We start from the raw sequence: 23,622 nt of genomic DNA, 5'->3' as shown, positions 1-23,622 counted from the left end.
GGCTGCGCCGCCGGCCAATGGGCGCGGCGGGTCGGAGCGGAACCGACCAATGGGAGGCGGCGGCGGCCGGGAGCGGGGCGGAGGCGCCGGGCGCTGCGGGAGCGGCCGCGGGTCCCGGTTCCGTTCCCCCGGGGCCGGTCTCCGCTTCCCCATGGCGTCCCGGCGGGTGACGGCGCGGGAGCTCTGCGAGAACGACGACCTGGCCACCAGCCTGGTGCTGGACTCGGTGCTCGGCTTCCGCACGCACAAGATGGGCGTGAGGTGGGGCCGGGGCGGGGGTGCCGGGTCCCGCGGGGGGTCCCGGTGTCCCCACACGTTCCCGTTCCATCCCCCCCAGCCCGTTGCCCGCCCTGCGGCGGCGGCACCAGCTGCGCGCGGCCGTCGAGCGCTTCCGGCGGCGCCGGGACCCGGAAGCCGCGTGGCGCGCGCTGAGCGCGGCCTGGGCCGGGACCTACTTCCGGCAGCGGCGCGCGCTGCAGCGGCGCGAGCTCAAGAGTCACGTGAGTGACCGGGGGGGCGGGACCACCGGGGGGGGCGGGACCACGGGGGGTCCCTAGGGGGGGGTTCTATGGGGGTCCCTATGGGGGGGTCTATGGGGGGTTTATGGGGGTCCCTCGGGGGGTCTATGGGCTCTATGGGGGTCCCTAGCGGGGGGTCTATGGGGTTTCTATGGGGGTCCCTATGGGGGTTCAGGGGGCTCTGGGGGGGGTCCCTATGGGGGGGCCTATGGGGTTTCTATGGGTGTCCCTAGGGGGGTCTATGGGGCTCTATGGGGGGGCTCTAGGGGGGGGCTCTAGGGGGGTCTGTGGGGCTCTATGGGGGATCCCTATGGGGCTCTATGGGGGATCCCTATGGGGGGGCTCTAGGGGGGTCTGTGGGGCTGTATGGGGGTCCCTAGGGGGATCTATAGGACTCAGGGGGGTTCAGGGGGTCCGGGGGGGTTCAGGGATGTCCCCCCATTTCTGACCCCCATTCCCCCCAGGTGCTGCGGTACCTGCAGCTGCTGTGGGATTTTGGGGGGGTCTATAGGACTCGGGGGGGTTCAGAGGGGTCCAGGGGAGTTCAGAGGGGTCCGGGGGGTTCAGGGGGGTCCGGGGGGGTTCAGGGATGTCCCCCCATTTCTGACCCCCCGTTCCCCCCAGGTGCTGCGGTACCTGCGGCTGCTGCTCCCCGAGAGCGGCGTCTCCATCCAGCCCTGCAGCCGCTACGCGCAGCACGGCGCCCGCGTCGTGTCCACGCGGCCGTGGTGAGGGTGGGGGCACGGACCCCCCACACCCCCTGACCCCCCGAACCCCCCCCACACACCCCCTGACCCCACACAACCCCCCGAACCCCCTCCCACACCCCCTGACCCCACACAACCCCCCTGAACCCCCCCCCACACCCCCTGACCCCCCACAACCCCCCGAACCCCCTCCCACACCCCCCTGACCCCCCACAACCCCCCTGAACCCCCACACCCTCTGACCCCCCACAACCTCTCTGAGCCCCCCCACAACCCCCCTGACCCCCCACAACCCCCGTGACCCCCCACACCCCCCTGACCCCCCCCACACCCCCCTGACCCCCCACAACCTCTCTGACCCCCCCCACACCCCCCTGACCCCCCACAACCCCCCGAACCCCCTCACACCCCCCTGAGCCCCCCACAACCCCCCTGACCCCCCCTGACCCCCTGGTTCCCCCCACTTCCCCACATCACCCTGACCCCCCCCAATCCCCCTTAGCCCCACCCCCCTGAGCCCCCCCACATCCCCTGACCCCCCCGACCCCCCAAACCCCATTGACCCCCATGGTCCCCCCCACATCCCCTGACCCCCCACATCCCCTGACCCCCCAAACCCCAACATCCCCTGACCCCCCCTGCCCCCCCTGCCCCCCAGGTGAAGCAGGAGGTGCTGGAGCTGCTCGGGGGCTGCGTGGCCGAGCTGCCCCCCCAGATCTGAACCCCCCAATTCCCCCTGAACCCCCAATTCCCCCTGAACCCCTCAAACCCCATTGACCCCCCTGCCCCCCAGGTGAAGCAGGAGGTGCTGGAGCTGCTCGGGGGCTGCGTGGCCGAGCTGCCCCCCCAGACCTGAACCCCCCAGTTCCCCCTGAACCCCCCCAACCCCATTGACCCCCATGGTCCCCCCCACACCCCCCTGACCCCCATGTTCCCACCCAAATTCCCCCGACCCCATTGGCCCCCATGGTCCCCCCCACATTCCCTTGACCTCCCCAACCCCCCTGACCCCCATGGTCCCCCCCACACCCCCTGACCCCCCCAAACCCCCTGACCCCCATGGTCCCCCCCACACCCCCTGCTCCCCCTGACCCCCCAAACCCCATTGACCCCCATTGTCCCCCAACATCCCCCTGACCCCCCCAAACCCCATTGCCCCCCCTGCCCCCAGGCGCAAGCACGAGGTGCTGGAGCTGCTCGGGGGCTGCGTGGCCGAGCTGCCCCCCCCGGACCTGGCGCTGCTGCGCGCGGGGGACAACGACTTCAGCGTGGTTTATTCCACCCGGCGCCGGCGCCCCCAGCTCTGGTTGGGCCCCGCGGCCTTCATCAACCACGGTGAGACCCCAACAAGGGGGGGGACCCCAAAATATGGGGGGGACCCCAAAAAACCCGGGGGGAGGGCAAGAAAACCCCAGAGAGGGACGCAAATCCTGACCCAAATCCCAGCGTCTCACCCCAAACTGGGGGTCTGGTTGGGCCCGGCTGCCTTCAGCAACAACGGGGGGGACCCCAAAATATGGGGGGGACCCTGAAATATGGGGGGACCCCAAAAAACACGGAGGGACCCCAAAAAACACGGGGGGACCCCAAAAATCCTGGGATTCAGGCTAAAAATCACAACAGAGGGACCCAAATCCTGACCCAAATCCCAACCAAATCCTGATGTTTCACCCCAAACTGGGGGTCTGGAGGGGCCCGGCTGCCTTCAGCAACAACGGGGGGGACCCCAAAATATGGGGGAGACCCTGAAATATGGGGGGACCCCAAAAAACACGGAGGGACCCCAAAAATCCTGGGATTCAGGCTAAAAATCACAACAGAGGGACCCAAATCCTGACCCAAATCCCAACCAAATCCCGATGTTTCACCCCAAACTGGGGGTCTGGTTGGGCCCCACTGCCTTCAGTAACCATGAGGGGGACCCCAAAACATGGGGGGGACCCCAACAATGAGCAGGGACCCCAAAATATGGGGGCAACCCCAAAAAACCTGGGGGGAGGGCAAGAAAACCCGAGAGGGACACAAATCCTGACCCAAATCCCAACCAAATCCCAATGTTTCACCCCAAACTGGGGGTCTGGTTGGGCCCGGCTGCCTTCAACAACAATGGGGGGGACCCCAAAATATCGGGGGGACCCTGAAATATGGGGGACCCCAAAAAATCCAGGGTGGGGATTAAAAATCCCAGGGGGACCCCAAAACCCTCCCAATCAGCCACTGATGGGTCTTTCCCCCCCAGATTGCCGCCCCAACTGTAAGGTGAGTTTTGGGGGTCTGGGGGGGGTTTGGGGGTTTGGGGGGGTCAGGGGGGGTGGAGTGGATTTTGGGGGGATTTTGGGTGATTTTGGGGTGAAACGAGGTGATTTTGGGGCATTTTGTGGCCTCGGAAGGCGCCTCCGCGTGGGTCCAGGCCCTGAGGGTTGGGGGTTTTTGGGGGGGGGGGTTTTGGCGGGAATTTTTGGGGAGGGTTTGGGGTACAGGGGGGTCTGTGGGTCCATGGGGGGGTCGGGGGGGGTCAGGTGGATTTTGGGGTGAATTGGGCTGATTTTGGGGTGAAATGAGGTGATTTTGGGGCAGCTCATGGGTTCAGAATGCGCCCCCACACAGGTCCAGGCCCTGAGGGTTGGGGGTTTTTTGGGGGTGTTTTTTGGCGGGAATTTTAGGGGAGGGTTTGGGGTACAGGGGGGTCTGTGGGTCCATGGGGGGGCCGGGGGGGGTCAGGTGGATTTTGGGGGGATTTTGGGTGATTTTGGGGTGAAACGAGGTGATTTTGGGGCATTTTGTGGCCTCGGAAGGCGCCTCCGTGTGGGGCCAGGCCCTGAGGGTTGGGGGTTTTTTGGGGGTGTTTTTTGGCGGGAATTTTAGGGGAGGGTTTGGGGTACAGGGGGGTCTGTGGGTCCATGGGGGGGTCGGGGGGGGTCAGGTGGATTTTGGGGTGAATTGGGCTGATTTTGGGGTGAAACGAGGTGATTTTGGGGCAGCTCATGGGTTCAGAATGCGCCCCCACACGGGTCCAGGCCCTGAGGGTTGGGGGTTTTTTGGGAGTGTTTTTTGGCGGGAATTTTAGGGGAGGGTTTGGGGTACAGGGGGGTCTGTGGGTCCCGGGGGGGGTGAGGGGGGGTCAGGTGGATTTTGGGGTGAATTGGGCTGATTTTGGGGCAGCTCGTGGCCTCGGAAGGCGCCTCCGCGCGGGTCCAGGCCCTGCGGGACATCCCCCCCCGGGCTGAAATCACCTGTTTCTATGGCGACGGCTTTTTCGGGGAGCGCAACCAAGGCTGTCGGTGCCGGACGTGCGAGAGGTACCGGGGGGGGCCCCAAAAATGAGGGGGGGTCCCCAAAATCGAGGGGGGGTCCCCAGAAATGGGGGGGGTCTGTAAACCCAGGGGTTGGCCCCGAAAAGCTGGGGGTGGCCCCAAAATCCTGGGGGTCGGCCCCGAAAGTCAATGGGGGGACCCAGAATGGGGGGTGTGAGATGTACAGGGGGGTCCCCAAAATCGAGAGGAGGGGTCCCCAAAATCGAGGGGGGATCCCCAAAAATGGGGGGGCCCGTAAACCTGGGGTTTGGCCCCAAAAAGCTGGGGGTGGCCCCAAAATCGTGGGGGTCGGCCCCGAAAGTCAATGGGGGGACCCAGAATGGGGGGTGTGAGATGTACGGGGGGGTCCCCAAAATCGAGGGGGGGTCCCCAAAAATGGGGGGGACCCTAGAATAGGGGAAGGGGTGAAAATCCAAGGGGGGGGACCCGAAATCCAAGGGGGGTTCCCCAAAAATGGGGGGACCCTAAAACTGGGGAGGGGACCCAAAATGAGGGGGGGACCCTGAAATCCAATTGGGGACCTGGAACTGGGGGGGGGGGACCTAAAATCTATTGGGGGGGTCCCCAAAAATGAGGGGGACCCAACAATTGGGGGGGGTCCCCAAAACTGGGCGGGGGACCCAAAGACTGGTGGGGATCCCCAAAAACGGGGGGGACCCTGAAATCCAACTGGGGACCTGGAACTGGGTGGGGGGGTCCCCAAAATCCATTGGGGGGGTCCCCAAAACCTATGGGGGGGACCCAGTAATTGGGTGGGAGCCCCAAAACTGGGGGGCTCTAAGAACTGGGGGGGGTGCCCAATACCAGGGGGGACCCAGAAGTAGGGGGGGGGACCCTAAAATCCCATTGGGGACCTGCAACAGGGGTGGGGGGGGTCCCCAAATCTTGACCCCCCCCCTGCCCCATTTCCCACCCCTCCCCTCCCCCCCCATAGACGCGGCGAAGGCGCCTTCAGGCAGCGGGGGGAGGGGCGGGGGGGGTCCGTCCCCCCACCCCCCCCATCGCCCACCCCCCCCCCCAAATACGACCTGCGGGAGACGGACGGACGGCTGCGCCGGACGGACGGACGGACGAGCCCCCCCCCCCGCCCCGAGCCCCCGGCCACCCCTCCCCCCCCGCGCAAAAAGCGGCGGCGCCGCCGCCCCCCCCGCGCTGCCCCTCCCCCCCCCGCCCCCCCCCCCCCCCCAGCCCCGCGTGCCCCTCCACGATTGCGGGGGGTGCGGGGGGAGGTGCCGCCTGCGGGGGGGGGAACCCCGGGTGCGCCTGGGCCGCCTGCCCCCCCCGACCCCCCCCCAGACCCCCCCGCCCCCCCCGGACCCCAAACTGGTGCTTTACCCCCACGTGCATCTGGGGGGGCCCCCCCGGGGGTGCCCCCTCCCCCCACTGAAAGCCCTGGGGGGGTCACGGCCCCCTCCCCTCCCCCACCCCCCCGGGGTCATCGCGCTGCGGGGGACCCCTGAGCCCTGTGGGGGAGGGGGGACCCTAATTGGGGGGGGGACAAGTTAATTGGGGGGGGACCCTAAGTGATTGGGGGACTCTAATTTGGGGGGGACACTCTAATTGGGGGGGGGAGATGTTAATTGGGGGGGGACACTAATTGGGAGGACTTAACCCCCACCTCCCAGAGTGGAGCCTCCCGGACGCCTGGGTCCCTCCCGAACTCCTGGGTCCCTCCCGGACTCCTGGGTCCCTCCCGAACTCCTGGGTCCCCCGTGGTGCTGGGGGGGGACAGAACACATGGGGGGGTTGTTTTGTTGAGGGGGGGGGCGGGTTGTTTTGTACCAAAATAAATTGGAACAAAAAGAGTGAGTCTGGTGAGTGACCCCCCCACCCCGGACGCCTGGGTCCCCCCCGAACTCCTGGGTCCCTCCTGAACTCCTGGGTCCCTCCCCGAACTCCTGGGTCCCCCCCAAACTCCTGGGTCCCTCCCGAACTCCTGGGTCCCTCCCGAACTCCTGGGTCCCCCCTGAACTCCTGGGTCCCTCCCCGAACTCCTGGGTCCCTCCCGAACTCCTGGGTCCCTCCCGAACTCCTGGGTCCCTCCCCGAACTCCTGGGTCCCTCCCGAACTCCTGGGTCCCCCCTGAACTCCTGGGTCCCTCCCCGAACTCCTGGGTCCCTCCCGAACTCCTGGGTCCCCCCTGAACTCCTGGGTCCCTCCCCGAACTCCTGGGTCCCTCCCCGAACTCCTGGGTCCCCCCCGAACTCCTGGGTCCCTCCCCGAACTCCTGGGTCCCCCCCGAACTCCTGGGTCCCCCCGAACTCCTGGGTCCCTCCCGAACTCCTGGGTCCCTTCCCGAACTCCTGGGTCCCCCCTGAACTCCTGGGTCCCTCCCGGATGCCTGGGTCCCCTCCGATGGGACATGCGGGGGGGGGAGGGGGGGGTCGTTTTGTACCAAAATTGAGGTCACCCCCCTCGCCCCCCCCCACCCGCACAGGGGACCCAGGCGTCCGGGGAGTGGGGGGAGGGGCGGGATTAGGTGTCCCCCCCAGGTCCCCAACAAAGGGCAGGAGCCCCAACAGGTGCAGGGGGGGGAGGTGACATCAGGGGACAATAATAGCGCCCCCCCTCCCCCCTCACCCTTTGTCTTCACCCTCCCCCCCCCCCCCCCCACAGGGGACCCAGGCGTCCGGGTCCCCCCCCCCCCAACAGCTGCGGTTTCGGGTGTCGGTGACATTTTGGTGGCATCTGGGGGGGGGGGGACACACAATGGGGAGGAATTTGGGGGGTGGGGGGTGGGGATGACGTCACAGGGGGGCGGGGCTTCCCCTGATAAAGGGACCCCCGGGCTGGGGGGGAGGGGGCGGCAGCGGCGCCAGGGCCACGCGGCGGTGGGGGAGGGGCCGGGGGGTGGGGGGGGGGTGGGGGAGAGGTGGGGGGGGTCCCCAAATCTCTGACCCCCCCTCCCCCCCCAGGACCCCCCAAAATCGTCACCATGGCGGAGCCTGAGGAGGAATACGAGTGAGTGACCCCCCCCGTGACCCCTGACCCCCCCGTGACCTCCCCATGACCTCCCCATGACCCCCCCGTGACCCCCAAACTGGGACCCCCATGACCCCCCCATGACCCCTCTGTGACCCCCCCGTGACCCCCCCCATGATCCCCAAACTGGGACCTCCATGACCCCCATGAACCCCCCGTGACCTCAAACTGGGACCCCCCATGACCCCTCTGTGACCCCCAAACTGGGACCCCCATGACCCCCCCATGACCCCATGACCCCCTGGTGACCCCCAAACTGGGACCCCCATGACCTCCCCATGACCCCTGTGACCACCATGACCCCCCCATGACCCCCAAACTGGGACCTCCATGACCCCCATGACCCCCCCATGACCCCCCCATGACCCCCCCATGACCCCCTCATGACCCCTGACCCCCCCATGACCCCCATGACCCCCCCTCATGTCCCTTCCCCCCAGGGAGCAGCCGGAAGGTGAGAGACCCCCCCATTAATTAATCACCCTTAATTAACCCATTGATTACCCCAGAGCCTTTAACCAACCCCGAGCCTTTGACCCCAAACCCTCTCATTGACCCCAAAACGCTTTAATTAACCCCTAAACCCTTTAATGAACCCCGAGCGCTCTAATGAGCCCCCCAGTGCCTTAATTAATCGCACAATTAACCCCAAACGCCTTAATTAAGCCCCAAGTCCTTTCACCCCCAGGTGCTTTAATTAACCCCAAACCCCCAGTTAACCCCAAACCCCCAATTAACGCCAACCTCATTAATTAACCCCAAACCCCATTAATTAATTAACCCCCGAATCGCCAATTAACCCCATTAATTACTTCAACGCCCCCCCCCAACCGGGGATGATGGGGGGGGCGCTAATTAGCGCCTCATTAACGCCTCCGCTTAACGACCCCATTGGGGGGCCCGATCCTGCCCCCCCCCCCCAGAGGAGGAAGCACCGGAGGAGGAGGAAGGTGAGTGGGGGAGGGGTGACCCCGTGACCCCCCCGTGACCCCGCGGTGACCCCGGGGGGGGGAGGGGTCACAACCCCCCCTGACCCCTCCCCCCCCCCGCCCCTCCCCCCCCAGAATCGGAGCCTCAAAAACCCCCCGAGGAACCAGGTACGGCCCCTCCCCCTCCCCTTGACCCTGACCTTGACCCCGCGGTGACCTCACGGTGACCTCACGGTGACCCCGCCCTGAGCGCCCCTCCCCCCACAGAGGAGGAGCGACCGCGGCCCCGGTGAGCAGGGGGGGAGGGGAGGGGGCCGGGGGAGGGGGGAGGGGCGGCCCCGCCCCCCCTTCTGACCCCTCCCCCTCCTCGCCCCTCCCCCCCCCCAGCCCCCTCGTGCCCCAATTGGCCCCGCCCAAGATCCCCGAGGGGGAGCGCGTGGACTTCGATGTGAGCGGGGGAGGGGCGGGGGGTCCCTATGGGGCTGGGGGGGGTCCCTATGGGGCTGGGGGGGGCTGAGGGGTCTGTGGGGCTGGGGGAGGGGGCACTGGGGGGGGCCCTATGGGGCTGAGGGGAGGGGCTGAGGGGATTTATGGGGCTGGGGGGGGTGCTGAGGGTCTCTATGGGGCTGGGGGGGTCAGTGTGGGGCTGGGGGGGGCCTGAGGGTCCCTATGGGGCTGGGGGGGTCCCTATAGGGCTGGGGGGTCAATGTGGGGCTGGGGGGGTCCTGAGAGTCTCTCTGGGTCTTTTCTGGGGGGTCCTGGGGGTCCCTCTGGGTCTGGGGGTGTCCGTGTGTCCCCATTTGTCCCCATGTCCGTCTGTCCCAGGGGATGGGGGGGGGTGTCTGTGGGTGTCCGTGAGTCCCAGGGGGTGTCTGTGTCTGTCCGTCTGTCTGTCCGTCTGTCCCCGTGTGTCCATCTGTCCCAGGACATCCACCGCAAGCGGATGGAGAAGGACGGGATGGGGGTGTCCGTCTGTCCGTCTGTCCCCACGTGTCCGTCTGTCCGTCCCAGGACATCCACCGCAAGTGGATGGAGAAGGAGGGGATGGGGGTGTCTGTCTGTCCGTCTGTCCCCATGTGTCCGTCTGTCCGTCCCAGGACATCCACCGCAAGCGGATGGAGAAGGATGGGATGGGGGTGTCTGTCTGTCTGTCTGTCCGTCTGTCCCCATGTCCGTCTGTCCCAGGACATCCACCGCAAGCGGATGGAGAAGGAGGGGATGGGGGTGTCTGTCTGTCCGTCTGTCCCCACGTGTCTGTCTGTCCCAGGACATCCACCGCAAGCGGATGGAGAAGGAGGGGATGGGGGTGTCTGTCTGTCCGTCTGTCCCCATGTGTCCGTCTGTCCGTCCCAGGACATCCACCGCAAGCGGATGGAGAAGGATGGGATGGGGGTGTCTGTCTGTCTGTCTGTCCGTCTGTCCCCATGTCCGTCTGTCCCAGGACATCCACCGCAAGCGGATGGAGAAGGAGGGGATGGGGGTGTCTGTCTGTCCGTCTGTCCCCATGTGTCCGTCTGTCCGTCCCAGGACATCCACCGCAAGCGGATGGAGAAGGAGGGGATGGGGGTGTCTGTCTGTCTGTCTGTCCCCATGTGTCCCCATGTCCGTCTGTCCCAGGACATCCACCGCAAGCAGATGGAGAAGGAGGGGATGGGGGTGTCTGTCTGTCCGTCTGTCCCCACGTGTCCGTCTGTCCGTCCCAGGACATCCACCGCAAGCGGATGGAGAAGGAGGGGATGGGGGTGTCTGTCTGTCCGTCTGTCCCCACGTGTCCGTCTGTCCCAGGACATCCACCGCAAGCGGATGGAGAAGGAGGGGATGGGGGTGTCTGTCTGTCCGTCTGTCCCCACGTGTCCGTCTGTCCCAGGACATCCACCGCAAGCGGATGGAGAAGGAGGGGATGGGGGTGTCTGTCTGTCCGTCTGTCCCCACGTGTCCGTCTGTCCCAGGACATCCACCGCAAGCGGATGGAGAAGGAGGGGATGGGGGTGTCTGTCTGTCCGTCTGTCCCCACGTGTCCGTCTGTCCCAGGACATCCACCGCAAGCGGATGGAGAAGGAGGGGATGGGGGTGTCTGTCTGTCCGTCTGTCCGTCTGTCCCCATGTCCGTCTGTCCGTCCCAGGACATCCACCGCAAGCGGATGGAGAAGGAGGGGATGGGGGTGTCTGTCTGTCCGTCTGTCCCCATGTGTCCCCATGTCCGTCTGTCCGTCCCAGGACATCCACCGCAAGCGGATGGAGAAGGAGGGGATGGGGGTGTCTGTCTGTCCCCATGTGTCCCCATGTCCGTCTGTCCCAGGACATCCACCGCAAGCGGATGGAGAAGGAGGGGATGGGGGTGTCTGTCTGTCCCCATGTGTCCCCATGTCCGTCTGTCCCAGGACATCCACCGCAAGCGGATGGAGAAGGATCTCCTGGAGCTGCAGACGCTCATCGACGCCCACTTTGAGCAGCGCAGGAAGGAGGAGCAGGAGCTGGTGGCACTGATGGAGAGAATTGTGAGGGATGGGGACATTGGGGACATGGGGACAATGGGGGGACATGGGGGACAATGGGGACAATGGGGGACATGGGGACGTGGGGACAATGGGGGGACATTGGGGACATGGGGACATTGGGGACATGGGGGACATGGGGACAATGGGGGACAATGGGGACAATGGGGACAATGGGGGGATGTGGGGGACATGGGGACATTGGGGACATGGGGGACAATGGGGACATGGGGACAATGGGGGGACATTGGGGACATGGGGACAATGGGGGGAACGTGGGGGACATGGGGGACAATGGGGACATTGGGGACATTGGGGACAATGGGGACACAGGGGACAATGGGGGGATATGGGGACATGGGAACATGGGGGGACATGGGGACATGGGGACAATGGGGACAATGGGGACATGGGGACAATGGGGACATTGGGGACAATGGGGGGACACGGGGGACATGGGGGACAATAGGGGACATGGGGACACGGGACATTGGGGACATGGGGACATGGGGGGGACAGGAGCTGGTGGCGCTGATGGACAGAATTGTGAGAGATATGGGGACACTGGGGACATGGGGACAATGGGGGGACATTTGGGGACATGGGGACACTGGGGATGTTGGGGACATGGGAGACAGGTGGACATTGGGGACATGGGGGACATGGGGGACAGGTGACAGGTGACAGGGTGATGGGTGACACGGTGCCGGGTGCCAGGTGCCAGGTGACACAGGTGACACAGGTGCCAGGTGACACAGGTGACACAGGTGACACAGGTGACACAGGTGACACAGGTGCCAGGTGACACAGGTGACACAGGTGACACAGGTGACACAGGTGACACAGGTGCCAGGTGACCCAGGTGACACGGGTGACACAGGTGCCAGGTGACACAGGTGACAGGTGACCCAGGTGACCCAGGTGACACAGGTGACACAGGTGACAGGTGACAGGTGACACAGGTGCCAGGTGACCCAGGTGCCAGGTGACACAGGTGCCAGGTGCCAGGTGACACAGGTGCCAGGTGACACAGGTGACACAGGTGACACAGGTGACACAGGTGACCCAGGTCCCAGGTGACCCAGGTGCCAGGTGACACAGGTGCCAGGTGACACAGGTGACACAGGTGACACAGGTGACACAGGTGACACAGGTGCCAGGTGACACAGGTGACACAGGTGACACAGGTGACACAGGTGACACAGGTGCCAGGTGACCCAGGTGACACGGGTGACACAGGTGCCAGGTGACACAGGTGACAGGTGACCCAGGTGACCCAGGTGACACAGGTGACACAGGTGACAGGTGACAGGTGACACAGGTGCCAGGTGACCCAGGTGCCAGGTGACACAGGTGCCAGGTGCCAGGTGACACAGGTGCCAGGTGACAGGTGACACAGGTGCCAGGTGACACAGGTGACACAGGTGACACAGGTGACACAGGTGACCCAGGTCCCAGGTGACCCAGGTGCCAGGTGACACAGGTGCCAGGTGACACGGTGCCGGGTGCCAGGTGCCAGGTGACACAGGTGACACAGGTGCCAGGTGACACAGGTGCCAGGTGACACAGGTGACACAGGTGACACAGGTGCCAGGTGACACAGGTGCCAGGTGACACAGGTGACACAGGTGCCAGGTGACACAGGTGACACAGGTGACACAGGTGACACAGGTGACACAGGTGCCAGGTGACACAGGTGACACAGGTGACACAGGTGACACAGGTGACACAGGTGCCAGGTGACCCAGGTGCCAGGTGACCCAGGTGACACGGGTGACACAGGTGCCAGGTGACACAGGTGACAAGTGACACAGGTGACACAGGTGCCAGGTGACACAGGTGCCAGGTGACACAGGTGACACAGGTGACAGGTGACCCAGGTGACACAGGTGACACAGGTGACACAGGTGACACAGGTGACACAGGTGCCAGGTGCCAGGTGACACAGGTGCCAGGTGACCCAGGTGACCCAGGTGACCCAGGTGACACAGGTGACACAGGTGACACAGGTGCCAGGTGCCAGGTGACCCAGGTGACACAGGTGACACAGGTGACACAGGTGACACAGGTGACACAGGTGCCAGGTGACACAGGTGACACAGGTGACACAGGTGACCCAGGTCCCAGGTGACCCAGGTGCCAGGTGACACAGGTGCCAGGTGACACAGGTGACACAGGTGACACAGGTGCCAGGTGACACAGGTGACACAGGTGACACAGGTGACACAGGTGCCAGGTGACACAGGTGACACAGGTGACACAGGTGACACAGGTGACACAGGTGCCAGGTGACACAGGTGACACAGGTGACACAGGTGCCAGGTGCCAGGTGACACAGGTGACACAGGTGACACAGGTGACACAGGTGACACAGGTGACACAGGTGACACAGGTGCCAGGTGACCCAGGTGCCAGGTGACACAGGTGACACAGGTGCCAGGTGCCAGGTGACACAGGTGACACAGGTGCCAGGTGACACAGGTGCCAGGTTCCCGGTGCCAGTCCCGGTGCCACCCCCGTGTCCCCAGGAGCGGCGCCGCGCGGAGCGCAAGGAGCAGCTGAGGAGCCGCACGGAGAAGGAGCGCGAGCGGCAGGCGCGGCTGGCGGTCAGTGGCACCCACACCTGTCCCCAGTGTCACCCCCACACCTGTCCCCAGTGTCACCCCGACACCTGTCCCCAGTGTCACCCCCGCACCTGTCCCCAGTGTCACCCCCGCACCTGTCCCCAGTGTCACCCCCACACCTGTCCCCAGTGTCACACCGACACCTGTCCCCAGTGCCACCCCCGCACCTGTCCCCAGTGTCACCCCCACACCTGTCCCCAGTGTCACCCCCACACCTGTCCCCAGTGTCACACCGACACCTGTCCCCAGTGCCACCCCCGCACCTGTCCCCAGTGTCACCCCCACACCTGTCCCCAGTGTCACCCCCACACCTGTCCCCAATGTCACCCCGACACCTGTCCCCAGTGTCACACCGACACCTGTCCCCAGTGTCACCCCCGCACCTGTCCCCAGTGTCACCCCCGCACCTGTCCCCAGTGTCACCCCCACACCTGTCCCCAGTGTCACACCGACACCTGTCCCCAGTGCCACCCCGACACCTGTCCCCAGTGTCACCCCGGCACCTGTCCCCAGTGTCACCCCCACACCTGGCCCCAGTGTCACCCCCACACCTGTCCCCAGTGTCACCCCAACACCTGTCCCCAGTGTCACCCCGACACCTGTCCCCAGTGTCACCCCTGACACCTGTCCCCAGTGTCACCCCAACACCTGTCCCCAGTGTCACCCCGACACCTGTCCCCAGTGTCACCCCCACACCTGTCCCCAGTGTCACCCCCGACCACCTGTCCCCAGTGTCACCCCGACACCTGTCCCCAGTGTCACCCCCACACCTGTCCCCAGTGTCACCCCCACACCTGTCCCCAGTGTCACCCCGACACCTGTCCCCAGTGTCACCCCCACACCTGTCCCCAGTGTCACCCCGACACCTGTCCCCAGTGTCACCCCCACACCTGTCCCCAGTGTCACCCCGACACCTGTCCCCAGTGTCACCCCGGCCACCTGTCCCCACTGCCCCCTGGCCACAGGGTCCCCTGTCCCCATATCCCCACTGCCCCCCTGGCCCCATTGTCCCCACTGCCCCCCTGGCCACAGGGTCCCCTGGCCCCATATCCCCACTGTCCCCCTGGCCACATGTCCCTATTTCCCCCATGTCCCCATGACCCCTCATGTCCCCATGTCCCCTATGTCCCCCCATGTCCCCTATGTCCCCCCATGTCATGTCCCCCATTGTCCCCATGTCCCCATTGTCCCCATGTCTCCCCATTATCCCCATGTCCCCATGTCCCCCATTGTCCCCATGTCCCCTCATGTCCCCATGTCCCCATGTCCCCCATTGTCCCCATGTCCCCCCATTGTCCCCATGTCCCCATTGTCCCCATGTCCCCCCATTATCCCCATGTCCCCATGTCCCCCCATTGTCCCCATGTCCCCATGTCCCCATGTCCCCCCATTATCCCCATGTCCCCATTGTCCCCATGTCCCCCCATTATCCCCATGTCCCCATGTCCCCCCATTGTCCCCATGTCCCCATTGTCCCCATGTCCCCCCATTATCCCCATGTCCCCATTGTCCCCATGTCCCCCATCATCCCCATGTCCCCTGTCCCCTGTCCCCTGCGCCGTGCTCAGGAGGAGAAGCTGCGCAAGGAGGAGGAGGAGGCCAAGAAACGCGCGGAGGACGACGCCAAGAAGAAGAAAGTTCTGTCCAACATGCCCCACTTCGGGGGGTACCTGGCCAAGGTGGGGCCCCCAGCGACCCCCAGGGACCCCCCTGCCCCACAGAGACCCACAGAGACCCCCCTGACCCACAGAGACCCATAGAGATCAATACAGACCCATAGAGACCCATACAAACCATAGAGACCCATACAAACCATAGAGACCCACTTCGGGGGGTACCTGGCCAAGGTGGGGCCCCCAGCGACCCCCCTGCCCCATAGGGACCCACAGAGACCCATAGAGACCCATAGTGCCCCACAGCGCCCCATAGCGCCCGATGGAGCCCCATAGCACCCCATAGTGCTCCACAGTGCCCCACAGCGCCCCATAGCACCCCATAGCGCCCACAGCGCCCCACAGCGCCCGATGGAGCCCCACAGCGCCCCATAGCACCCCATAGCGCCCCATAGCGCCCCACAGCGCCCGATGGAGCCCCACAGCGCCCCACAGCGCCCCATAGCGCCCGATGGAGCCCCATAGCGCCCCACAGCGCCCCACAGCGCCCCACAGCGCCCCATAGCACCCCATAGCGCCCCATAGCGCCCCACAGCGCCGCCGCCGCCCCCTGCAGGCCGAGCAGCGCCGGGGGAAGCGCCAGACGGGCCGGGAGATGAAGCTGCGGATCCTGGCCGAGAGGAAACGGCCCCTGGAGATCGAGGGCATGGGGGAGGGGGAGCTCAGGTACCGCCCCTCCCCCACCCCCCCCGAGCCCCCCGAGCCCCTTCCCCTCCCGAGGCCCCTCCCCCCAAGCCCCCTTCCCCCCGAGGCCCCTCCCCCCAGAGACCCCTCCCTCGAGGCCCCACCCCCCCGAGGCCCCTCCCCCCGCCCCTCCCCCACAAACCCCTGACGGCCCCTCCTCCTGAGCACCCCTCCCCCCCTGAAGCCCCTCCCCCCGCCCCTCCCCCCTGAGGCCCCACCCCCCCGAGGCCCCTCCCCCCGAGGCCTCTCCCCCCGCCCCCCCCACAACCCCCTGACGGCCCCTCCCCCCCGAGGCCCCTCCCCCAATGCTCCTCCCCCCTCCGAAGCCCCTCCCCCAATGCCCCTCCCCCGACCGCCCCTCCCCCACCTTCCCTGACCCCTCCTCCCGAGTGCCCCTCCCCCATGAGCGCCCCTCCCCCCTCTACCTCCTTGACCCCTCCCCCGACCCCTCCCCCCCAAGTGCCCCTCCCTCCCCGAGCACCCCCGCCCCCTGGCCCCGCCCCCCTGACCGCTCCCCCCGTCGCCCCTCCCCCCAGGGCCCAGGCCCTCGAGCTCCATCGCTGGATCCAGACGCTCGAGTCCGAGAAATTCGACCTCATGGAGAAACTGAGGAGACAGAAATACGAGGTGCGCCCGGACGCCTGGGTCCCTCCTGGGGCATGCCTGGGTCCCTCCCGGACTCCTGGGTCCCCCTGAACTCCTGGGTCCCCCTGAACTCCTGGGTCCCTCCCGAACTCCTGGGTCCCTCCCGAACTCCTGGGTCCCTCCTGGACGCCTGGGTCCCTCCCGAACTCCTGGGTCCCCCTGAACTCCTGGGTCCCTCCCGGACGCCTGGGTCCCTCCCGGACGCCTGGGTCCCTCCTGGACGCCTGGGTCCCTCCCGAACTCCTGGGTCCCTCCCGAACTCCTGGGTCCCTCCCGGACTCCTGGGTCCCCCTGAACTCCTGGGTCCCCCCGAACTCCTGGGTCCCTCCCGAACTCCTGGGTCCCCCTCTGAACTCCTGGGTCCCTCCCGAACTCCTGGGTCCCTCCCCGAACTCCTGGGTCCCTCCCGAACTCCTGGGTCCCCCTGAACTCCTGGGTCCCTCCCGAACTCCTGGGTCCCTCCCGAACTCCTGGGTCCCCCTGAACTCCTGGGTCCCTCCCGAACTCCTGGGTCCCCCTGAACTCCTGGGTCCCTCCCGAACTCCTGGGTCCCTCCCGCACTCCTGGGTCCCCCATTTGACACTCGCCCCTCCCCCCAGATCAACGTCCTGTACAACCGGATCAGCCACGCCCAGAAATTGTGAGGGGGGGAGGGGGGGAGGGGGGCGGGGCCAGGGAGGTGGGTTTTGGGGGGATTTTGGGTGGTTTTGGTGACTTTCTGAGTGGTTTTTGAGTGGAATTTGGGGTTTTTGGTGATTTTCTGGGTGGTTTTAGGGGATATTTTAGGTGTTTTTGGTGGGTTTTGGGTGTTTTTTGGGGGAAATTTGGTGTTTTTGCTGATTTTTGGGTGTTTTTGTGATTTTCTGGGTGTTTTGGGGGTATTTTGGGTGTTTTGGGGGTATTTTGGGTGTTTTTGGGGGGATTTCGGGTGTTTTTGGGGGGATTTCGGGCGTTTCCGGGGGCCTGACCGCCCGCCCCTCCCCCCACAGCAAGAAGGTGGTCGGGAAGGGCCGCGTGGGCGGGCGCTGGAAGTGACCCCGCCCCTTCCGCCAATAAACGTCACATCCGGTGTTCGGTTCATCCATTGATGCGTTCGCTCCGTTATTGATGAATGGGGGGGAGGAGGGGGGGGGGGTTCGAATCCGCCGCCTTCCCGCCCTGCCCCGCGTTGCCATGGAGACCCCGCCCCGCCACTTCCGCTTCCGGTCCCCGCTCTGGCGATGGCGGCGGCTCCGGGAGCGAACGCGCGGGGCCCGATCCCGGCGGCCCCGCTCCCCACCCCGGGCCCCCCCCGGGCCCGCGAGCAGGTTGGCGGGGCCTAAGGAAGGGGGCGGGGCCTGCGCGGGGAGGAGGGGGGCGAAGGGGCGGGGTTTGCGAATGGGCGGGGGAAAAGGGGTGTCACGTGGTCTTGGCCCCGCCCCCGCCCGCAGCTGCGCAGCCACAAGGAGCCGGAGGCCCCGCCCCCAGCAGACGGTGAAGGCGGGAAAAGGTGAGACCCCGCCCCCCATCCCTGACCCCGCCCCCCACCCTGACCTCGCCCCCACACCCCATTCTGACCCCGCCCCCACCATTGACCCCACCCTGACCCTGCCCCCCCACCTCGACCCCGCCCCTCCCGCCCCTGCCCCCACCATTGACCCCACCCACCGACCATGACCCCGCCCCATCCCTGACCACGCCCCCCACCTCGACCCACGCCCCTCACTCTGACCCTGACCCCACCCCCCACCCTGACCCCGCCCTCCACTTTGACCCCGCCCCCACCATTGACCCCACCCACCATGACCCGCCCCTACCCCTGACCCTGCCCCCGCCTCGACCCCGCCCCCTGCCTCCACCCCACCCCACTATTGACCACGCCCCCTCTCTGACCACGCCCCCACCCCACCATGACCCCACCCCCACCACGACCTCACCCATGACCCCGCCCCTACCCCTGACCACGCCCCTACCTCTGCGCCCCTCACCTCGACTCCCACCCCCCACTTTGACCCCGCCCCCATCCCTGACTCGCCCCCCTGCAACCCCGACAGCCCCTCCCCCACCCTGACACCCCCGCCCCCCACCCTGACCCCGCCCCTCACATGATCCCACCCACCCGCCGTGACCCCACCCCCTCACAGCCCCACCCCCCACCATGGACCCCGCCCCATCCCTTACCCCACCCCCACCTGACCCCTCCCATGTCCCTGACCACGCCCCCACCATTGACCCTGCCCCCCCCACCCCTGCCCTCCTGACAGCCCCTCCCCCCCAGGAGCCGGGAGCCGCCGCCCCTCCCCCACGCGCAGGACACGCCCCCGGGGCGGGAGGGGCCCAGCGCCCCCCCCCCGCACGGTGAGACCCCCCGGGGGGGGTAGGGGGAGGGGCCTGGATGCCTGGGTCCCCCCACTGACCCCTTCTCCCTCCCCCGCTTCCAGCGGCTGCACCCCCCATGAGTGGCCCCTCCCCCCCCGAGCAGGTGAGGCTCCACCCATCCTGGGACCGAGGGGCGGGGCTTGTGGCTCAGGCCACACCCCCCCTGACGCCCCTCCCCCACCCCAGCCCCCCCTGCACAGGTCGGGCAGTTGGGGGGGGTGGCCCCTCCCCCCACACGTGGCCCCACCCCCCGCCAGGCGCTCCGAGTCATGGCCACGCCCCACGGCCACGCCCCAGGTGAGGACACGCCCCTTCCCCCTTAGCCACACTCCCTCCTTCCCCCACCCCCTTGGCTCCGCCCCCTTTTCAGGTCTCCGCCCCTTGTGTCTCTGACCCCGCCCCTCTCTCTGGCTCCACCCCTCTCTCTGGCCCCGCCCCTTCCTGGCCCCGCCCCCCCAGCTGCAGGAATCGCGGAACTGGAGCCGCTCCCTGATTGGCCCAGGCTCGGCCAATCAGGAGGGAGGGAACCCTTCAGGTGACCCGGTAGGAAGCCCCGCCCACCGCTCACCAGGGGGCGGGGCTTGATTCAACCCCACAGGGAAGGGGGAGGGGCCCGGATGCCTGGGTCCCCTCCCGGACGCCTGGGTCCTCCCGCAGCTCCCGGAGCCACGCCCACCCCGCCCCCCTCCCGCTGCCCATCCCCCCATGTGAGTCCCGGACGCCTGGGTCCCTCTGATGTTGGGGGGAGGGGTGGTGGAGGGGCCCGGACGCCTGGGTCCCCTCCCGGACACCTGGGTCCCCGCTAGCGGTGACGCCCCCTCCCCCACAGCCCCCAGGACGGGAACGACCCCGTGACCCCCGGTGACCCCCGACCCCGCAGGTGAGTCCCCGGACGCCTGGGTCCCTCCCGCTATGGGGCCCGGACGCCTGGGTCCCACATGCCCCGCCCCGCCCCCAGGTGGCCACACCCCCCCGTGCGGGACGAGGAGGCGGAGTCACAGCGAAGGGCCCGGTCCCGCCTCATGCGCCAATCGCGGCGCTCGACGCAGGTACCGCCCGGACGCCTGGGTCCCATCGGCCATGGGGCCCGGACGCCTGGGTCCCCGTAGGATGGGGGTCCCGGACGCCTGGGTTCCCCTGGGAAGGGGGTCCCGGACGCCTGGGTCCTCGTGGGATGGGGGTCCCGGACGCCTGGGTCCCCATGGGATGGGGGTCCCGGACGCCTGGGTCCTTGTGGGATGGGGTCCCGGACGCCTGGGTCCCCGTGGGATGGGGTCCCGGATGCCTGGATCCTCATGGGAAGGGGGTCCCGGACGCCTGGGTCCTCGTGGGATGGGGGTCCCGGATGCCTGGGTCCCCATGGGATGGGGTCCCGGACGCCTGGGTCCTCGTGGGAAGGGGGTCCCGGACGCCTGGGTCCTCATGGGATGGGGGTCCCGGACGCCTGGGTCCCCCCAGCTGACCCCGTCCCCTCCCCCTCCCAGGGCGTGACGTTGCCCGAGCTGAAGGAAGCGGAGAAGCCGATTGGCCGCGGCGGTGACGGGCGGGCGGTCGAGCCAATCAGAGAGGAGCAGAGCGCGGTGGGGGCCTGGGGGGGCGGGATGGGGGGGGGGGCGGGGTGGTTTTGGGGTCCCCTCCCCCACTCTGACCCCCACTCCCCCCCAGGGGCCCGGTGGGCGGAGCCGCCCGGGGGGGCGGGAGCGTCGGAAGCCGCAGCGGGGGATGGGCAGCGAGGTGAGGGGGAGGGGCGGGGGTGGGGGAGGGGTCGCTGAGCCCCTCCCCCAACTGCCGCCCCTGTCCCCTCCCCCCACCAGGGCTCTGCGGGTGCCAGGATGGGGGGCAGGGAGGACACCCCTCCCCCACACAGGTACGGGGGGGGTGGGGGGGCAAGGGGGGGAGTCTGTGACCCCCCCCCCCTTACTCCCTCACCCTTCCCCCACCCCCACAGCCAACCCCCTGCCCCTCCCCCACCCTTCGACTACGAGAAGGTGAGTGCTGGGGTGGGGGGGGTGGGGGGGGGTGATGGCTGGGTCCCCCCCGAACTCCTGGGTCCCCCCCGAACTCCTGGGTCCCCCCCCCGAACTCCTGGGTCCCTCCCGGATGCCTGGGTCCCTCTGAACTCCTGGGTCCCCCTCAAAGTCCTGGGTCCCCCTGAACTCTTCGGTCCCTCCCGAACTCCTGGGTCCCCTCCCGAACTCCTGGGTCCCCCCCCGAACTCCTGGGTCCCCCCCGAACTCCTGGGTCCCTCCGGACTCCTGGGTCCCCCCCCCAAACTCCTGGGTCCCCCCCCCAAACTCCTGGGTCCCTCCCGAACTCCTGGGTCCCTCCCGAACTCCTGGGTCCCTCCCGGACTCCTGGGTCCCCCCGAACTCCTGGGTCCCTCCCGGACGCCTGGGTCCCCCAGCTGTACGAGGAGCTCTGGGCTGAGAACGAGCGGCTCCGGGAGCAGCTGCAGGAGACGGAGCTGAAATTGACCCAGATCCGGCTGGAGCTGGAACGCGTCACCCAGGTGGGGGCGGGGTCCCCCCAAATTTGGGGCGGTAGGGGGGTGGGGGGGGTGGATTTTGGACCCTCCACCCACCCCCCCCCTTTCCCCGCCCCCAGCGCCAGGAGCGAATCGCGGAGCGGCCGGCGCTGCTGGAACTGGAGAGATACGTGAGTGGGGGCGGGGGGACCCCAAAACCCCCGGACCCCCAACCCCACCCCCAGACCCCTAAAGCCCTCTCAGACCCCCAAACTCCCCGGGACCCCCAAACCCCCCCCCCCAAGAGCTCCAAACCCCACCCCTGGACCCCCAAACACCCCCCAGACCCCCAAACCCCCCTGCACCTCAAACTCCCCCAGACCCCCAAACACCCCCCCCACAGACCCCAAAATCCCCCCAAATACCCTTGACCCCCCAGCTCTCCCCAAGACCCCCAACCCCACCCCCAGACCTCCAAAGCCCCCCGGGCCCCAAAACCCCGTCCCGGACCCCCAAACTCCCACCTCAGACCCCCCAAACCCCCCCCCCGGACCCCCGAACACCCCCAAACCCCAAAGTGCCCCCCAGATGCCCAAATGCCCCCCAAGACCCCCAAATTCCGCTGGACCCCCAAAACCCGCCCCAACCCCCAGACCTCCCACCCTGATCCCCCAAACCACCCCTCGGTCGCAACCCCCACCCCCCAGACCCCCAAACCCACCCCAAAACCCCCAAATACCCCGGAACCCCCCAGCCCCACCCCAAGACCCCCAAACTGCCCCCATGACCCCAAAGCCCCCTGGACCCCCAAACACCCCCCTGGACCCCCAAATTTCCCTGGAGCCCCCAAAACCCTCGTGACCCCCAACCCCCCCCCAAGACCCGCAAAGCCCCCAGAGTCCCCAAACCCACCCCTGGACCCCCAGACTCCCCCCAACCCCCCCCACCCCTTGCCCCCGGACCCCCAACCCCCCGCCCCCCCAGATCCCTTGGGACCCCTTGGGGACCCCGAAACCCTGTGGGGACCCCAAATCCCCCCCATGCCCCCCATGTCCCCCCCACCCCCCCAGGAGCGCCGGGCACTGGAGCTGAAGGCGGCCGAGCTGGAGGAGGAGCTGAAGGTACCACCAGACGCCTGGGTCCCCTTTGCCGTGGGGCCCGGACGCCTGGGTCCCTTCTCATCCCAACCCCCCCACCCACCCCCCCAGGCTCTTTCCGACCTCCGCGCCGACAACCAGCGGCTGAAGGACGAGAACGCGGCGCTGATCCGCGTGGTGAGCCGGCTGGCCAAGTGACGGACGGACGGACGCAGGACGGACATGGGATGGACACGCGGACACAGGGACGGACACGCGGACACAGGGACGGACCCACAGCCCCCCCGGTTTTCCCCTCATCCCCCTCCCGGCTGCCCCACAGGTGCCAATTGATCCCGACAGGGGTGGAGCCAAAGCTTCTGGGGGCGGGGCCAGTACGGTGGGGGTGGAGCAGCTTCGGTGGGGGCGGAGCCAAAGCTGCAGTAGGCGGGGCCAATGGGGAGGGGGTGGAGCCCCTGCTATGGTGGTGGAGCCAATGCTGCTGTGGGAGAGGCCAATGGGGAGGGGGTGGAGCCTCTGCTGTGAGGCGGAGCCAATGCTGCTGTGGGCGGGGCCATTGCGGAGGGGGTGGAGCCCCTCCTATGGTGGTGGAGCCAAAGCTGCTGTGGGTGTGGCCAGTGCAGGGGGTGGAGCCAAATAGGTTGTGGGTGGAGCCTCTGTGGTGGAGGCAGGGCTAATGCTGTGGGCGTGGCCAAAGTTATGGAGGGTGGAGCCAATGGTGGGCGTGGCCTCGCGCTGTGGGCGGTGCCAAAGGCGCTGGGCGTGGTCGCTCTGCCAGGGGGGCGTGGCCTGAATGCTGACCACGCCCCTTCTGCCATGCACAGCCCCCTCCTGCACGCCAGCCCCGCCCCTCGCGCATGCCAATCACCCAGAGGGGGCGGGGCTTCCCCGGGCCCCTCCCCCCCCCAGTTTTTCCAATAAAAAGAGGGAAAAAAATGTGAAGTTGAATCTGCTGGGGGGGGGGGGAGGGGGAGGGGCCTCCCAACTCCCCCCCCAAGTGCTGATTGGCTGCACCCTCAGTCCCCCCACATCCCCCCTCCCTCCCATCGCCCCTCCCCCCATCACCCCCCACCCCTCATCGCCCCTCCCCCCATTGCCCCTTACCCCCATCGCCCCTCCCCCCATCGACTCT

At 67.5% G+C, this 23,622-nt stretch overlaps 3 protein-coding genes across 4 annotated transcripts; all 3 read left to right on the top strand.

The window, feature by feature from the left end:
• Nucleotides 1-151: 151 nt before the first annotated feature.
• Nucleotides 152-4,047, top strand: KMT5C (lysine methyltransferase 5C). The gene is made up of 6 exons (XM_071801070.1): nucleotides 152-261; nucleotides 338-500; nucleotides 1,143-1,246; nucleotides 2,397-2,560; nucleotides 3,465-3,484; nucleotides 4,021-4,047. The coding sequence occupies exons 1-6, from the start codon at nucleotides 152-154 to the stop codon at nucleotides 4,045-4,047; spliced, it is 588 nt and encodes a 195-aa protein (XP_071657171.1).
• On the top strand, nucleotides 2,448-17,691 carry TNNT1 (troponin T1, slow skeletal type). Of its 2 annotated transcripts, none has more exons than XM_071801088.1 (16): nucleotides 2,448-2,560; nucleotides 3,465-3,484; nucleotides 4,388-4,524; nucleotides 7,455-7,500; nucleotides 7,962-7,975; nucleotides 8,445-8,471; nucleotides 8,586-8,618; nucleotides 8,718-8,739; nucleotides 8,838-8,898; nucleotides 10,832-10,948; nucleotides 13,474-13,551; nucleotides 15,138-15,248; nucleotides 15,768-15,908; nucleotides 16,463-16,553; nucleotides 17,171-17,211; nucleotides 17,561-17,691. In XM_071801088.1, the coding sequence occupies exons 3-16, from the start codon at nucleotides 4,467-4,469 to the stop codon at nucleotides 17,657-17,659; spliced, it is 939 nt and encodes a 312-aa protein (XP_071657189.1). In that variant the 5' UTR covers nucleotides 2,448-2,560; nucleotides 3,465-3,484; nucleotides 4,388-4,466; the 3' UTR covers nucleotides 17,660-17,691. The 2 variants fall into 2 exon arrangements, with proteins under 2 accessions (XP_071657189.1, XP_071657191.1); XM_071801090.1 differs by having other exon boundaries at nucleotides 15,799-15,908; nucleotides 17,561-17,655.
• A 100-nt stretch (nucleotides 17,692-17,791) lies between these two features.
• Nucleotides 17,792-23,391, top strand: PPP1R12C (protein phosphatase 1 regulatory subunit 12C). Its single transcript, XM_071801069.1, has 14 exons — nucleotides 17,792-17,878; nucleotides 18,002-18,060; nucleotides 18,829-18,908; nucleotides 18,992-19,226; nucleotides 19,759-19,809; nucleotides 19,888-19,978; nucleotides 20,414-20,509; nucleotides 20,595-20,663; nucleotides 20,744-20,796; nucleotides 20,878-20,917; nucleotides 21,334-21,438; nucleotides 21,534-21,584; nucleotides 22,464-22,514; nucleotides 22,602-23,391. Exons 1-14 carry the CDS (start codon nucleotides 17,792-17,794, stop codon nucleotides 22,686-22,688), a joined length of 1,155 nt encoding a protein of 384 aa, XP_071657170.1. The 3' UTR covers nucleotides 22,689-23,391.
• Nucleotides 23,392-23,622: the final 231 nt, after the last annotated feature.

The sequence above is a fragment of the Patagioenas fasciata genome, chromosome 35 (assembly GCF_037038585.1).
Source record: "Patagioenas fasciata isolate bPatFas1 chromosome 35, bPatFas1.hap1, whole genome shotgun sequence".
Classification (NCBI taxonomy): domain Eukaryota; kingdom Metazoa; phylum Chordata; class Aves; order Columbiformes; family Columbidae; genus Patagioenas; species Patagioenas fasciata.
The sequence above is the reverse complement of the archived record's forward strand: the minus strand, read 5'-3'. Positions and strand labels throughout refer to the sequence as shown.